Genomic DNA, 16,113 nt, shown 5'->3' with positions numbered 1-16,113 from the left:
GCATGTCACGGCTAGGATATCTAATACAATGTAATGAGCCCTTCAGGTCAGTGACAATTTGTACAAGCGCCTCTGCTACGAACATTTTGTGAAAAATAATTTGTTTATCTGCTTCTATTTTTTCGATTTCTCTGCAGGGTGCGAAGCTTCCTATGTCCATCATCATAGTTGGAGTGGGTCAGGCTGAGTTTGACGGTAAGGTGACTTTAATTTTTGACTGCTGCATGAGCGTAAGGATTAAATGTTCTGGTAATTGTATTAGTGCAGTCACATACATATAGATGTCATAGTAAAGAAAACATCTTCTAAAACTTCAGCAGTGTTATATTGTGAAGTTTTTTTTTCAAACCATCTACATACATACAAGCAGTTAAACTGTTTAAAACATGGGCCAATAATTTAGATTTTAATTCATACAACTCACAGTCTATTAATGTTACAGCCAGCATTAACCTTTCTGGCACTAATTCAGAGAAACACCCGAGAGAAAATCACTGTAAAAACTCATCTGAGTCAGTAGAGAAAGGAATGCGTGGGTGGATGCGGGCACAGCTGTAGAAGAAATGGCTGAGGTTAATTGCGGGGTTTACAGTGTTTAGTACAGATTATTCTAAATTGCACAGATACTATAATAAAGGACTTATTAATTGATTAGACATGCAATAAAGACAGATTAAAGCTGTGCAGCTCTACATCCTTTCTACTTTACTAATGCTAAAACAAAAAGATGTGGTGTGAATATGACTTATGTTATCTAAACCTGTGCACTGGTAGTGTATCAACCTTGTCTCTGCCCTAAAGGCACCTGTCTGCTTAGTTCACACACTGAGTGTGAGTGTGCATCCATGCATGTGTGTGTGTTCTTGTGTCTTCCAGCTATGGTGGAGCTGGATGGTGATGACATCAGGATCTCATCGCGGGGGAAGCTTGCAGAGAGAGACATTGTTCAGGTGACTGCCCTTTACAGCATGAAATAAACTTTGATTGCATTCCCTGCAGAGAGACTAGGAACTAGAAAACAAATTCACAGAATTTTAGGAATTACTCAGAAATTTTGGCACAACCGCGTTCATATAAGAGACAACACAGACGATAAATATTTATCAAGCTTGGGCTCATGCAGTCTTTGGCCATGAGATACAGATCACCATTTAAAAAGGCAAAAGTGATTTACAGAAGGTACTGTTTCATATTGTTACATTTGCGTTTTAAATTCATGCTGTTGCCTCTGTTGTGCTTGTGCATTAAAATGTCATTTTCTGACAAAACACCATCTGTTGGCACTGGCTTCTCTAACAGATTAAGACATCTGCGTGCCTTCCGTGAATTCCCATGGCGACAGGCACGCTTTAAAGTTTCATATTATATGTCACTCCAGCAAACAGCATGTGTCTTATTCACAGAAAGTGGTGTTTCAACTGACAGTAGTGTCAAAACTGTTTTTTATTTAAGTGACTGTGTAGTGGGCAGGTTTTTCCAAATTGTTTTATAGCAGAGATGTCAGGGTTTGGGTGGCCTACCACCTCTGCTAAACATCTTCTTGAGGAAACATTGATATGCTATGACAAATAATACAAAAGACGGAATACCAAAAAGATTGATCAAACTCTAGGACAAAAACATTTCACTCGGGCTATTTATTTCCTGTCACTCCTGATGGGAGCCAGAGTGCAGGATTAGTGACAGATCAGCATACTAAAGCTTGCAGGATCTGACAAATTATGACTAACATAGGGGCTTAAACATGAGCCCTCTGGAGTTTTCCATTCAGTATGCCAACCTGCTTCAAAAACCTATTTGTGTACATTGTCAAAAAGTATTTAGAGCTTTACATGAATCACTACAACAGTAGTCCAAAATCCCTAGATAGAATTAAACTAGACAGAGAAAACCATATGTTTTCAAGTCCAGTAAAGGAATACTTCACCACCAAAATGATCATATGTAAGCTTTTATCAATTACTTACCAAGTGTTACCTTGAATTTGTGAAGAAAACTTTGTTTTTCTCGCATGCCTCCATGGTGAAACCTTACCATTTAAAAACACTTGCATAAACAGTACTAATGCAGAAGTGCTATAGATAGTAGGTTTTAGCGTAGATGCATGTGTTTGGGAAGAACTTTGCAGTTGTTTAACGCTTTTTTTTTATACTTTATTCTTTGTAATACTTTGACGCATGCAAGAAAAAATATCTTCTCAAATTTAAGGTAGAACAGGGTAAGTAATTGATACACAAATGATCATTTTGGGAAGTTACTCCTGAATATTAGGATATTGATATTCCTCTTTCTTCTCTTCTTCCTCAGTTTGTTCCCTTCAGAGATTACATGGACCGGACAGGCAACCACGTGTTAAGCATGGCTCGGCTCGCTAAAGACGTGCTAGCAGAGATCCCAGACCAGTTCATCTCTTACATGAAGAGCCGGGGGATCAAACCCAACCCGGCGCCACCTCCCTACACACCGCCCGGACACACACACCACCACACACAGATCTGAAGCCCTCCTCTTGGCTTTTCACTGAGCACTGACAGCATGCAGCAGCCACTCAAAGTCCAGTGGGAACTCTCCACCTCCTGTTTCAGTGCAAACAGGAGCTGACGCACTAGGAAATGGGTGTTAAAATTTGTGCCGTATCCTCCCAGTGACTATTGGAGCAGCTTTTTAGGGGGGTGTATCTCTGTGATATATTCTTTTGGATGATTTCTCTTAAAGAGAGGCTCAAACTTTTAATCCAACACTGAGGCAGTGACTGTTTCACGTCTAATGTGACAGCAGGTTGGTTCAAAAAGGTCATGTTGTGGTTTTAAACTTGTGCCTGTGTGTGGTTGTTTCTCTAATTGTATCAGGACATGTGATCTTTGACCTAAGCCTTGCTCGTCAGTATTTGGTGTGGCCTAATACAGTGATATTTTTTAGTCACCTTTTCCCTTCTGGAATTAGTTTTTGTATTTGGGAATATCTCCATATCTGCTCATGCATCGGTTATAATGGAGGAAAAAGTGTACGGTTTATTACGTTACCAATATTAATCAGGCTTTTCATACCTTGAGGTGTCACCTCTACTCTTCTTTATTAGGTAAATGTTTATAAGAGCATGTTGTATGAGAAGTTGATTCCCCATATCCCAGTATATTTATTCTCCAATGTTATTTAGAGTGGCATGGGCATTTGATAGATCTGTTTTGAAGTGGTCACCAATTATTTTCAAGTTATTGCATATAAAAAGCACAACTTGTCTCTATACCAAGGACATTATTAGGATGATGATGCTACCAGGCTAAATCAGATTGAATCATTTTGAGTGTAGCCATTCGTTGTTTGTGAGGAAAGTCAGATCTGATTGGATCTGCAGCTGCAATTCAACATAAAATAATTAAAATATGTCTCAGGCTTGTTTAAGGATCTCATTCAGTCAGGATTAACTACCATCACAAAGGACGATGTTGCACAAGAGGAACATTAACCAATTAATCATTTGGTTTTCATAATCCACATTTGTTTGGTAATATTCAGTAAATACAGTTACCATATAAGTAAACAGACCATGAAACAGGAAATGTTTGTTGTCTTTTAAAAGACAACAAAACATGTGTTAAAAATATAAATAGCTGTCATCAACCTGGCAGAGCGGTAAACAACCACTACAAAATACACTATGAAATACACCCCTAAAGCACAATATACACGGACAGTAAGGGTCTTAAAGCAATGATTATTACCAAATCTTGTAGATAGGCACTGTGTTGAATTCTACTTGCATACCTTTCCCATGCGTACATGTCACATATTAATGATATAAATGTGTTTTTTATCAAAATATCATTAACTGACACACAGCAAACAAAGGGTAAAGGTAGCACTCCAATGTAGGAACACTGGTATGTTTATTGGTTTACAGCACAGATGTAATTTCTGCCCAGGGCCCAAAAGCAGCTTAATCCGGCCCTGATACTGTTGCAAACACACCACCTCTGGAACTCAAAAGACGACCATGTTAGTGGAAATCCGTAAGTCTCCAGCGGCCACACATCAGCAGCCAAATAACCTCCATTGTCATAGACTTCACACTGTGAGTCAGTGCAATGACAGCCAGTGTTTCTCCCTGGAGATTTACATTTTATACAGCCCCAAGTCTCTGGTGGGAGACAGTTAACAAGTGGTCTCCAGAGCTTTAGGATTTATGTTCATTACATCCAGCACATGAGTAATTCTCTCATGTGTAAACACATTAACAATCTGTCTATACCAAAGGGTAAATAGGGATCCTTTTGTGTTAATCTTCGTTCGGCTTTCTGTAGCTTACCATCTATGATGTCAGTTTAGTGTGAAGAAGCCAAAACAAACTGGCTTTCAAGTGGCAAATCCAATTTCCCCGCATCAGTAACAAAGCTTGTTATTTGTGATGCGTCCTTGCACAATGATGAAACAACAATCCCTGACAGCCCTATGATGCGTGGCCTTAAAGAGATGCAGATCATACTGTAAAAAAAAAAGAAATGTAAGCAATGTGATCCATGATCAGTAAGAAAAAGAGTTCACACAAAGCATTGAAACAATAACAAGGAGGAGCTTGATAAAAGTAGAGAATACAATATAACACTCAAATCTTCTCTCCCATCATGCCTGTCATCTGACGAATCACATAGTATTCATGCTCAAGTTGCACTAACAATGTTTCTTTCCGATTTGTTTTGTTTCTCATTGTTTATAGTAAGTTTTATAGTAGTCTGCTAGCAACATCATTAGCCTTTCTAGTTTAGGCTTGGAATTAAAAAAGGAGCAGGACACACAACTATAGAATCATCCAGTAGACAAAGAAAGGCTCAAATTGAAAGCAGCCATACAAATTTTGCAACAAAAAAAAGGTATTTCCATGGGATTCAGATTCTTCTTTTATTTAGTTTATCAAATGTTTAGCCACAATAGCTGTGAGGCTATGGGAATGCAAATGTTGGACAATCCACCACTCTGGTCTGACAGTAATATCTCTACAACTATTGCATGGATTGTCCTGAAATTTGGAAAGTATCCTAAAGACTGCGGTCAATCCCCGACTATGCCTCTTGTCATTGTGAACATCTTGATGTTACCATTAAGCTCAAAGCAACACTTTGTTTAAGTGGAGCCTCACAGAGCTGCTAGCGAGGCTGTATCTTGTTCATCTTTTTTAGCATCACATAAACATGAACCGCTTCCTAATCTTACTTCTACTTTTTCCATCTTTGTTAATCTTTCACAGCAGTCATTGATCTTATTTTAGTAACATTACAGTGTCACTTGGTTTTGTTTACTACTCTAACCTTCATGCTTCCCTCATTGCTGTAGAGAGTAAACAAACAATGCTACAATGGGTATAATAGAGATTGTAAAAAGGGGTCCTTTCTTTTTAAACTGACAAAGCGAGACAGAGGCAGAATTCATCTGAGCTGAAATTGCTTTATTGAAATGTCTAATGTAGCAAACTAAAGGCCTTAATCATGTGAAAGGCAGTCACTGCATCTCATTTAGTCCTGTATTGAAAAGCAGCTCAGGTGGAAGGTATGGCTAATGGGTGGAGTGAAAAAATAAGAGTGGACTTCTATTAGATTGAAAGTGTATGAACAGCTGGTTTGCATATAGATCCCAACAGCACTTTATCCTCACGAGGAGTGCTCATTGTATATGTTTGATATATTTTTAGGAATATTACTGTATTGAAGATATTTATTTATCTATTTTTGGAGTTTGTATGACAAGCCATCGCTCCTGTCGATTATGTCATTACGGTGACCTCTTTACACCCTGATTTATTAGTGTGATGGGTTGACTGCATGTTTTCTTGGGGTACGTAAAAGAGTGCCGCCATGTGTATAATAGGAACCGGCCCAACCAGATTACATGCATGTCAGTGCCAAACATGGCAGTAAGCTATGTTGACGGTTTGTTATTTCTTCTCTCTTGTGCCTGGTTCTCCAAACATTTCTTGTCTCGCCAGTTAAAAACTGTAGCTATAATAGTGTGTTACAGTCAACACCTGTTTATATAATAATTTGGTCAAATCCCACAATCTCTTTATTGTTTATACCTCGAATTTTCTGATTTGCATGACTCCCTACTTTTCTTTAAATGGGTTTTTATTGTACATGATTATTGTCATATGGGTTGTGAAATGCTTTGTATTGGATTGCCTTAACTAAAATCAATTAAAAATGACTACTTTTATAAAAGTTATTGGAGCGTTATACTTTGATTTCAGTAGTCAGTGTTCTAATGTGTTATTTAAAAGCAAAAATATAAGGCTGCTGGTTGCTGATTAGCTGAGAGGGGTTGAGTGCCAACTGCTCGGGGAAACTTCTTATAAACATTTATGTTGTTCATCACTGTCACAACATAAATAAAAAAAGCTACAGGTTCTAAGAGTCTGTACATATAAGTGTTCTTTTCAGGAAACAACATGCTGTCTGGAGCAATGGGACAGACATGTTGTTGGTTCAATGATATATCTTTTTTTAATCATCAGTGCATTTCAATTTCAACAAAACCATATGAAAGAGGGCTGCAACTAAGGTACATACAGATTTCTACTTTTTAATAACTCAATATAATTCAGAAGCTTACTATACTCTTTACATATGACGATGATGGGTACGAGGTCTTGTATGCTTTGTTCAGAGTGAGGGAACAAAGGGAACATACAAACGCTAACTCATATCAGCTTTAATGAGCATGAAAATAGTCTTTAGAGGCTAAATCAACATGTAGGAATGTAACATACATGGAAGTGTTGAATTTTTCCACCAAAGGCTAATTTGTTGCCTGATAAAATTGCATTTAATCTACATATTTAGTCATTTGAGAGACAGTAAGTGATGTTTTAAGTCCAAAGTGGTTATTGCAATCAGTGTAAGATTCTCAAGAGGCAGAATAATGACAGAGTTGTTACCATTATCTCTCTTAGCCATAATTTGTAAACATATCCAAATGAAAGGTTATGTTTGCCTTTGCCATAATCAGTCCTTATATCAGTAATCTGATACCAGGTAGATTTATTCTCTTTATGATGCAGTGCACAGGACCAATGCTTTCCTCCTTAAATGTCCTCAGTATGCATTTTTCAAATTTGGATATTATATGATGGGTTGAATATTTAGTTAGTAAAGAATAAAGGTAATTCATATGATTCATTAAATAAAAAACAAAAAAAGGTGTTTTAAAAACACCTTTTTTTGTGTTTTTCACTTTTGAAAATGAAAATATCTTCATACACATAATTGCATAGTTTCTCATCGCTCTTCACTTGTCTTTGTAGACATACAAAACAAACGATAGCAGTGGATTAGGGGTGCTTGTGGCTGAGGGATACAGCAGGACGTCCATTCATCACAAGGTTGGCAGTTGAATCCCCAGCTCCTCCTGTCCGCATGTCAAAGTGTCCTTAAGGCGAGACACTGTGATTGTATGCAACAATAAGTCATAAGTCATTTTTTTCAAGTTTCCTCCACATTTCTCCCTACCAAGAGTGGGAAGAAACTTTATTTTCCAGCTCACACAGTTTTGCCATCTTAAATTATTCAGTTTGCATTATGTTCTATGTGCATATCTTGTCTCAGCAGACTGTGGTGGAAGGGACACCTGTCATAAAACTGAATCACACCCAAAGCTGAAAGTAAAAAACAACAACATTCACTTCAGCTGAAAACAGCCTCTCAGCAGCGGCGTATTGGCGCTCTGAACACAGCAGGTGATGTATGCTCCACTAAAAAGAATGATTTCCAAAGTTTTTGGATGGACTTTATTTGTACTTGACATGTTACTGCAATGTATTATTCCCAGGCTGAGAGAATAATTCAAACAGGCTGAAACTAATGAGCCTGAAAGGGTAGCCAAATAATGGTTGGATAAAAAGAAGGTATATGCATCCTCCTCAAATGTCTTTTTGTTTTGTGAGAACCCTTTGCTGCATTGCTGTTGCAAGTCAAATGCATGCAGTCCAAGTTCATGCACATGCTTGCACAATAAAGTTCTCAAACAACAACCTCTGGATACAAAAGTAAAGGAAAAAAAAAAATGAATCTGGTATGCAATTACTTTACATTACCAAAAACATAATTTTTTGGAAACATAATGCCACCAAATCACATGTCAAGGACGAAGTCCATATTAACTGTTCTGTATCTGCAAAGCACTCACTGCCAAACATTTGTAATGTTATGGGTTTTTTTCAACTAAAACGACAGAAGGTGGTCACAGAAAGGAGCACTTGTCTGAAGTTCGAAATAATCACATGACAGAACAATAAAAGCTCACCAATTAACATATAATATATTTTTCATTTCATCCATAAAAAAATAAAAGATAAAAACAGCAGGAAAATAATTTATTTCATGGTTTTGTGCATTGATATATGCTTTTTCTTGGCCCAGTTACTTCCTATAGTCTCAACTGGTTGCTAGGCAACATCACAGAGAATATTAGATTTTTGGAGGTTACTACTAGTTTTTGCATTTAGTTTTTTATACAGATTAAACAAACAAGATATAACCATGTGCCCGGCTATGTCAAGAAAAGGGAGGAAAAACTTGGATAAAACTGCACACATATAGCTCCTTAAAGGTTAATTACATCAGACGTTCTTGGATCACTACGTTTTTTCTATTGCTCATCGCTTTGTCATTTTCAGGAGACTCATTCTCCAACTTAAACATCATTTATCAGATCAATAATTTGAGCTTTAAATTCATAGTGTTGACCTCGGACCTTAAGTATTTGGATCAAGTAGCTTGTGAAACAGCGTGAGCCAAATTTAGTTCAAAGCACTTATTTAAATGTGATATGTGTCTACTGGTCAATATAAAGTATCAGATTGGACTTGATTACTGTAAACCAAGATTAGACATTTACTATATTAACTGAGGACCTCACACATTTCAAAAGTGTCATAAAAGTGCTTCGTAACATAAAATTCCTCTACAAGGTTTTGTACAGCCTCTACTCAAGCCACTGGAGTGTTTCACAGAAATGAACACCACAAACAGTTTGCCACATCTATTTTAGTTCACCCAGATTCGCTCTTTGCCCTTACTGTGTTGTCTAATGCATGGCATCAAACAACACTTGTGCCTTGGCACAGGACAGCAGGCTGGCCTTTGACTTTACTGCTGCTCTGTCTACAATCTCCTTCAAATGAGATGATGATGGCAGAAGCAGCTGGGATGTTAACAATTATCTGACCACAGCCAAAAAAAGCATTATATGACTTGGCAGTTGCTAGAGTCATCGAATGAGTGGCTAATATCACATATGTTCAGCTGAATTAAGCAATGAGTATCTTAATTAAACCCTAAATAAAAACCTTACAGTGAATGGAAACTCACTCAGTGGGCAAATATCTATCCAAGACTGATATCAAACGCTTTTTTTGTTAAATACCCCAAAGTATAGAAGCCTTATTGATTACCTGTCAGATAACAATGTTTTTAAATGCTTTATGTCAGGCTTTACAGATTCTAATTCTAGTAAAACACACTCAGGTGAATGCTTTATTACCCAACCTGAGCACATAAGACTACTTAAGCCAACAAGGAGTAAAGCAACAGTCTGATTAAGCTGGTAACATGATAACAGTAAATTAAAAGAAATCCAAATATGACAATCCTTTTTCATGAGTGAGAAATGTATTATCCAGTGAGTTTTCTTCTAAAAAAAACATATTTGCTGTACCAGTCTTGTGTTTTTCTTTACCCAAATCTGCCCTCTATATGTCCTCAGTGACATTCAACCACAGTGTCCCAGTCCTTCCTCAGATTGTGATTGCTAGCATCAGTCTTTAAATTATTATCAAGCTGCAATCATACTGCACGTTTTTCTATATCTGCTGTGTCTTTTGTCTCTCTTAAGAGTATCTACACATGCAAACGCTGCCCCCAAAACAGACAATTCTTCTGGGATGCGGAAACCAAATGAGGAAAAGTGGCAACCGGCAGTGCTGAGGGAGTTTAATTATACATAAAGATAAATGAATCAGGGCATTCAATGCAACCACAAGACCTCCCAGTCTATGCTACTGTCCTCTTGACTGTTGCTGCTGCAAACTTACAAGTTTAGTCCCTATGGCTACAGCTGCAGGTAGTGAAGGAAACTGTATACACTCTTTTGACGTCAGGCTCCTTTGTAAGGGAACTGGCTTCAGTCTGCGCATTATTAAGTGAGGAGTTCAGGAGTTTCATGCGACTGCTCACACAGCAGAGAAGTCAACTGAGGTGATTCACACACCTGGTAAGCATGTGCAACATTTGAGCGGGTGTCTGGCATGACTTACTTTGAGAGGACCTCAGGCCAGAACCACATGCCAGTTGGTACTGGAGTCATAGTTTGTGGAAGTTTTACATATCACACTTGACAGGGAACGAAAAAGTTTTTATGTTTATCTGTTCAACTTTCCAGAGCAATGGATCAGCTTGTGGACAGATTAACTCGTGACCTTTGTCTCAAAGTGTCTGTGTTCTTAGTTAAAAAATTATTTTAATAACGTTGACACTCAATGGTGTTGAGAGTGGTTTGTTGACAGAAACTGACCTCAAGATGAGAAAGATTTACAATCCTCTTTTGAATATCAAGTAAAACAAAACGTTTTGGCTAAAATCATAAAATCATTTATGACATTTCTTTTCTTTTACCTAGATGTTGCAGCAAACAAATAAGGAAAAATGTTTTGATTTGCCATTTGAAAAGGGCACTCACCCAGGCAAAAGGGCAGTATCTTTCGTCCGCCCAACCCATAACACTGAATATCATAAACAACATAATACATGTGAGGTGACACACAGAGGTCACAGTGTCTGTAGGTATTCAGCCTGAAAACTAAAGACAAAAAAGTTATTATAAGTAACTCAAAAGATAAACACAAATCCAAATAGCCAACATGTTCATAAAAATCTCCAATGTAGGAAAAAAGGCAGTGTGCTGTTTTTTTTAACCAAAAAAGTGTTTTACAGAAAATAGTTTTTAGGATTTGTTCAAATCACCAGCACCACTGTGACTTTTAAAAACGAAATAATAAGTCATACAATATACTAATTAGTCAATAGACTACAGTTGCCTAGCTCTACATCTAATTATGTGGATGTCTATACTGTGGAGTATTTAAGAGGAGAGGACTTGCAACTGCAAGCAAACTGTGTTGAGAAGAGGATAATTAGATAATAAGAGCAACAGCAAACAAGTAGAGAAGACAACTAAGTCTATAATCCTTGAGAATTAAGTGTACTTGAAAGTCGTTGTCTGTTTCCTCGGGCAATATGGGCACCGATCTTTACCATCAAGGGTAAGTTGTCATGTTGACATAACTTCGCTGTCAGTCATAGTTCAATCCCTGCTCAATAATTCATGAGCTGCACCCTCATCACAGCATTGGACTATGAAACCAAAACAAAAAGCTATACTTTATATAAATAAATATTTATGCAGAAAAATATTTCAGGATTTGAATATTGTCAAAGAAAATCCCCAAAATTCGGACCAGCATTTGTTTCAACACAGAGAATACAGTTCCTTCATCCTTTATCATATTAGACAAGATACTCATCTGAGGCACAAACAATAATGATAAGGTAGTATAGTATGATTGTGAGGATATGTGGTAAGAGGATCTAAATGTTTTAGAATGTAAGATTAACATTCAGTTTACTCCATACATTATTATTGCTTCAGTTCAGCCAACACACATGGACACCAGAGCGTAGCTATCTGCGGTGTTGACCCTCATCTCATCATTCACCACATGAAAAAAAGCTCAGCACAGCAGAAACTGGGGAGCGATGAAAATAAACCACATTGGATAAAGATCTCAACACCAGCTATTATATGGAATCTAACATGTGGCCAGACACCAGCCGACTTGTGGCTGATCCCAACAAAGCGCCTCCAACAAGGGAAACACACCATCTAATTAATTAAGATGGCTACATATAAACCCAGCAATTGATCTGATGTGCAGCAGCAGGCTAAGGACCTGTCCAAAATGCAGCAGATACAGGAAATATATATATTAAACACAAAAATGCAAGAATAGACAGCACACAATTTCTTCTTTGATGTGTTTAAGAATTGTAAAAGCTAACTGACACATTGACGCACCGCTTTTTAGTTAAAATATATTCCTGTAACACTTAAAAGTGTGTTGAGTTAATGTCTTGTGATAGAAGCCATGTTGAGTTTCCTATAAAGTCAATATTACAAGAGAACAAGCATTGTGCATTGCTGTAAACAGATACCGTATTTTCCGCACTATAAGGCGCACTTAAAAGCCTTTAATTTTCTCAAAAAACGACAGTGCGCCTTATAATCCGGAGCGCTTTATATATGGATTAATTCTGGTTGTGCTTACTGACCTCGAAGCGGTTTTGTGTGGTACACGGCGCTCTGTCCACATGTTTTAGTAGACTTAGTAAACTACAAAGCCGCACCGCAGCAGCATCACGGCCACCGTAGTCAGGAGCGTGGCGGAGTAATACATACTGTGCTTCACCGCGACTGTGACCAACCACGAAACATTAAATAAAGAAAATAAAACATTAAATAAAGAGAATGAAAAATTAAATGAAGAGAATGAAAAATTAAATAAAGAGAATAAAAGATTAAATAAAGAGAATAAAAATTAAATAAAGTTATGAATGATATAAAACATTAAATAACATTAATAGGAAGATATTAGGGAAACATTAAATAAAGAAAGGTGACCGGAAGTCATTAAGCCAATAAAACATTAAATAAAGATAATAGAGATACAGGAGGAGGAGCCGTCCAGATATCGGAAAATTGGATTGTAAGAAATGAAAATTTAAATAAAGAGAATAAAAGATTAAAGGGGAGAGCAAAGTTATGAGAATAAAACAGATATTATACAGAGCACTCCAGATAAACATCCGTGAAAACATCATGACAGTCACTAAACCGACTGTGGAAACATTAAATAAAGAAAATCAAAACATTTTAAATATTAAATAAAGTAAAGAATAAAACATTAAATAAAGATAATAAAACATTAAATAAAGATAATAAAACATTAAATAAAGAGAATAAAACATTAAATAAAGAGAATGAAAATTAAATAAAGAGAATAAAACATTAAATAAAGATAGATAAAACATTAAATAAAAGAATAAAACATTAAATAAAGATATTAAAACATTAAATAAAGATAATGAAACATAAATGAAAATAAAACATTAAATAAAGAGAATAAAACATTAAATAAAGAAAATAAAACATTAAATAAAGATAATAGATGATATTGCAGCCTTCATGGCATCAACTTAAGATCTTAAAAATAAGAACTTGAAAATTTAAATATATACATTTATATATATAAATATATTGTGTTTTATATGTATGAACAAATGTCTCAATAAAGTTATTGAATTTAAAAAAATAAATCTACCCGGCATGCAATGCACGGTGATCGCCGGTGAACGAACCTATTTCCATCCGGGTGCTCCGGTCACCGGGATTCTACCGGGACGGCTCCTCTAGCTCCCTCTAGCTCCCGTTCAAACTCAAGGCTGTCAGTCACGCAGGAGAACATGGGAATAGAGCAGCTGCGGGAGAATTCAACGTTAATGAATCAATGGTAGGAAGTGGAGGAAGTTTTGACTGACTGACTGTTTTGTTTAAAGCTTAATGCGCCTTATAGTCCGGTGCGCCTTATATATGAAAAAAGATCGAAAATAGACCATTCATTGACAGTGCGCCTTATAATCCAGTGCGCCCTATAGTGCGGAAAATACGGTAATTATATTAACAATGAGACAGTAGTTAACATCCCTAAAGATATCAAATATCAACCTCTACCTGCGACCTGGGTTTGCAGAGAACTAATAGAAAAACACCCAAAACAAAAGGCAACAGCCTGAAGGGAAATCAATTCAGCCCATAACTGACAATAGACAAACGTGAATATTCATATCTCAACAGTAGGTTAATTAACAGCAAGGAGGCACCACTATGAGACATCATAATAAACACGTTAAACAAACAAATAAGCTCATGCAATACAATGCAACAGTGTGAGCAAACTTTGCAGCCAGCTGTCACCAAGACATCAAAAGCATGTATCAAAGAAACAGCCAGCAGTCTAACTTTGCCAAGCACTGAAACATCACATGGACCAACAGAACAGAGCCAATGTGTCCACTCATGACATGCATATTAGCATAAACAGAAAGAACTTAACTGTGCTGATGTGATGCAGTGGTCCCAGGTATCTGAGCAGAGGGTGGGTCCTTTGGGAACAGCTGTCAGGGTCGCAAAGGAAACTCCAGATTCTGGCTTGAAGTTAGGCCAAAATGTCAAAACACCAGCTGAAGAGAAGCAAAACCGCGATTCATTCTCAAACTTTCGTCAAGTCACGAGGCCTGATGGCAGGATAGCTACTAATGACACTTCAACTGCAGCAGTTGTAGCAGGAGTTTGCAATAGATGTTAGCTGGCAGAGCAACTCATAGAAGTCATGCATTTAAAATTTTACTAAAGTAAAGCACAAAAGTATCAGCATCAAAGTATACCTAGAGGAGCAAATTTAAGTATGCATAAGGCAGAATATTTTAAAATCAGAATTTAATTAGTAATGCTTTAATGTGTTCATCACTTGAATGTTGCAGCTGGTAAAGTAGAGCTAATTTAAATGACTTAGTGCAGCCCACTGCTGGGTAGCTTTTGATTTCCCCCTCTAGGATCAATAAAGTCTAATCTTAATTTATCCTATAATAATACATCAATTCATTTGTTTGTTGTTCATTATATTTTCTATTAATATTCTAAATGAACAGTAGAGAGTGGTAATTGGCATAAAGACATACATACATTATCTATTGTTATAAAGTTATAAATGATCAATTCAGGAGGGAATAGGAGCCAAAAAAAGGACCATTACAAAGGTGCAACAAGGTGGAACAATTCAGAGTGACATGCTGGGAACATTTACTGGTGCCAGCAATGGAGGAAAAAACAACAACACCTGCAACTATTGATCAGCTATTTCATTACACAGAGCCAGAGGAGAGGATCCCAGCTAAGCTGAGAAGAATTGAAAGCATCTCTTCTCTGGTTTCTCCTGATTCAAAAGAAATGACTCCCTTTGGTCCAACAATCACACACACAGAAAACAAAGAGATGCCGCTGATTCTTTAGTCAGTGTCCATTCTTTGTCAGATTGTCTATGTTGCTGTATTGGTCTATTCTCTTGTCTAGGAGGCCTGGTTTAGGTTTTTGATCATCAGCTTGTATTTTTCCTGTTTTGTTTTGTTTTGTTTGAAGACTTTTAGGCTTCTCTGTTGAGTCTCATACTGCCTTGTATGATGCTTAAGCCTAAAATCCCAGTATTAACGTTTACGTCTGAGGAAAGGAATCAGCAGAAAGTCTTATTTGTATTAATGAGACAACAGTTGCAATTTTACTTCCTGTTAAATGTTGGGGTTGTGAGAATTGTAGTGTAAAGGAAAATTCCGACTTCAGTTATGAATGAAAGACCAATAAAACATTTAGCCACTGCATTTTATATTCTATGAATAATTGATTAAACTATCTCCTTCACGTCATCCACCAAATCAGGTTTTTTTGAATGCATTTTACTTCTGTTCTTTATAATTGTAACATTTCATTAGGAAAGGAGTTTCTCCTGACACTAGCAAATTTATTCCTTTGAAATTTGCTGACGGTTTGCATGTTTGAAAAGGCTTGAAAATCGTTGTGCTGGTGCTATATTGTCGCATATAAGCAAACCAAATAGCTAAAGCTCCTGTGATCTCCTTTTTTGGGAATGATACTAAATCTTAAATGATTTGCGTGATAACTGGTCAAGCCCATGGGTTCTGTTGGAAAGCATCTATTCCTATATTAATGGGTGAAGGGGGTTAACAAGTACATGAGCTTTGATGATGTTTATTTCATCTGCAGCCAATTTTCTGTGTGTGTGCCATCACGCTGACTTTAGTGTATCAGACAGCACAGACGTGAGTGCGACAGTCACGCTGATTATCCTGGTGATTCCTAATTTATTAACTTTATTCCTTCCAGATAAGATGGAATTGCATGACTGGGCAACCCAATTTCCATCTCTTTTCTCTGACATGCCAG

General features: G+C 37.0%; 1 protein-coding gene across 2 annotated transcripts in view; it reads left to right on the top strand.

The window, feature by feature from the left end:
• Positions 1-2,499, top strand: part of cpne5b (copine Vb) — a 96,719-nt gene extending 94,220 nt beyond the window's left edge. For both annotated transcript variants that reach the window (XM_054616714.1, XM_054616715.1), the window contains 3 exons: positions 138-195; positions 877-950; positions 2,308-2,499. In XM_054616714.1, the coding sequence (XP_054472689.1) occupies positions 138-195; positions 877-950; positions 2,308-2,499 (324 nt within the window). The remainder of the gene's footprint in view (positions 1-137; positions 196-876; positions 951-2,307) is intronic.
• Positions 2,500-16,113: the final 13,614 nt, after the last annotated feature.

Source organism: Anoplopoma fimbria, chromosome 17 (genome assembly GCF_027596085.1).
Source record: "Anoplopoma fimbria isolate UVic2021 breed Golden Eagle Sablefish chromosome 17, Afim_UVic_2022, whole genome shotgun sequence".
Classification (NCBI taxonomy): domain Eukaryota; kingdom Metazoa; phylum Chordata; class Actinopteri; order Perciformes; family Anoplopomatidae; genus Anoplopoma; species Anoplopoma fimbria.
Note: the sequence above shows the minus strand (reverse complement) of the source record. Positions and strands in the feature narration are given on the sequence as shown.